Source organism: Carlito syrichta, unplaced genomic scaffold (genome assembly GCF_000164805.1).
Source record: "Carlito syrichta isolate Samal-C Ts95f unplaced genomic scaffold, Tarsius_syrichta-2.0.1 Scaffold94729, whole genome shotgun sequence".
NCBI classification, from domain to species: Eukaryota; Metazoa; Chordata; class Mammalia; order Primates; family Tarsiidae; genus Carlito; species Carlito syrichta.
The window spans coordinates 5851-6881 of record NW_007038825.1 but is presented as its reverse complement, the minus strand read 5'-3'; the positions used below and the strand labels follow the sequence as shown (position 1 = coordinate 6881).

At 41.7% G+C, this 1031-nt stretch overlaps 1 protein-coding gene across 1 annotated transcript in view; it reads right to left on the bottom strand.

Annotated features, from left to right (window-relative positions):
* Window positions 1-543, bottom strand: part of ATF6 (activating transcription factor 6) — a 174127-nt gene extending 173584 nt beyond the window's left edge. Inside the window, exon 1 of the mRNA XM_008061385.1 lies at window positions 286-543. Coding sequence (XP_008059576.1) covers window positions 286-543 — 258 coding nt within the window. The remainder of the gene's footprint in view (window positions 1-285) is intronic.
* Between the last annotated feature and the right edge of the window lie 488 nt (window positions 544-1031).

Below are 1031 nucleotides of genomic sequence, written 5' to 3'. Positions count from 1 at the left end.
CAGGTCGAGGCTGTGGTGGCCGGGAGCGGCCACTGCACTCCAGTCTGGGCAACACAGTGAGACTTCAACTCAAAAAAAAAAAAAAATTACTTTTCACTTAAATTCTGTAAGTCAGCCTTACCCTGATTTTCCACCAAAGGCTAACATGTGCACTTTCAGCACATATTTTACGTGATGCAATATAACAAACTTTAAAAAACAATAACACAGCAACAGAAGCAAAAAGCGTTTTCTGTTTGTTTTTTAAATCAGGCATTAATAAAAGCACTAAGTGTCAAAACTTACATCTGAGCCCACACTTCTCATGGTATTTTGAAGAACGGGTTTAGTCACAGAAAGTTTTCCATTCACTGGGCTATTTGCCACAGAGGTCGGTACCACATTCACCATGCGATTAGGTAGCTGTGTGATTCCCGCAGCAACAGCAAGGACTGGCTGAGCACAGGGAAGAACTCCAGGTGCCTGAAGTTGTACCATAGTAGGCTGAGAGAGCAAAACAGTCTGATCTGCATTAGAAAGAAGAAAAGGAATCAGATGGTGCATAACTATTATGGTAGGGGAAACAACATTTAGGTCTCTTTCACAGATTTGACAATTAATTAAAACAAGATCGATAGCAGCATATACTTGTGGTGACTTTGTTGCTGTATATTTTTATTTTATTTTGTTTATTGTGACATAGTCTCACTCTGTTACCCAAGCTAGAGTACAGTGGCATGATCATGGTTCACTGTAGCCTTGAACTCCTGAACCCAAGTGAGCCTCAGCCAAGTTAGCCTCAGTCTTCCAAGTAGCTGGGGCTACAGGCATGCGTCACCACAACAGACTAATGTTTTTTAAATTTTGTGTAGAAATGGGGTCTCACTATGTTGCCCAGGCTGGTCTCAAATTCCTGGCCTTAAGTGATACTACTGCCTTGGTCGCCCAGAGTGCTAGGACTACAGGCATAAGCCACTGCACCTGGCCCTGTTGTTGTGTTTTTAATGGAGCCAGTTAAATTCATTTTCTTTGAGTTACCATCAATAATATAT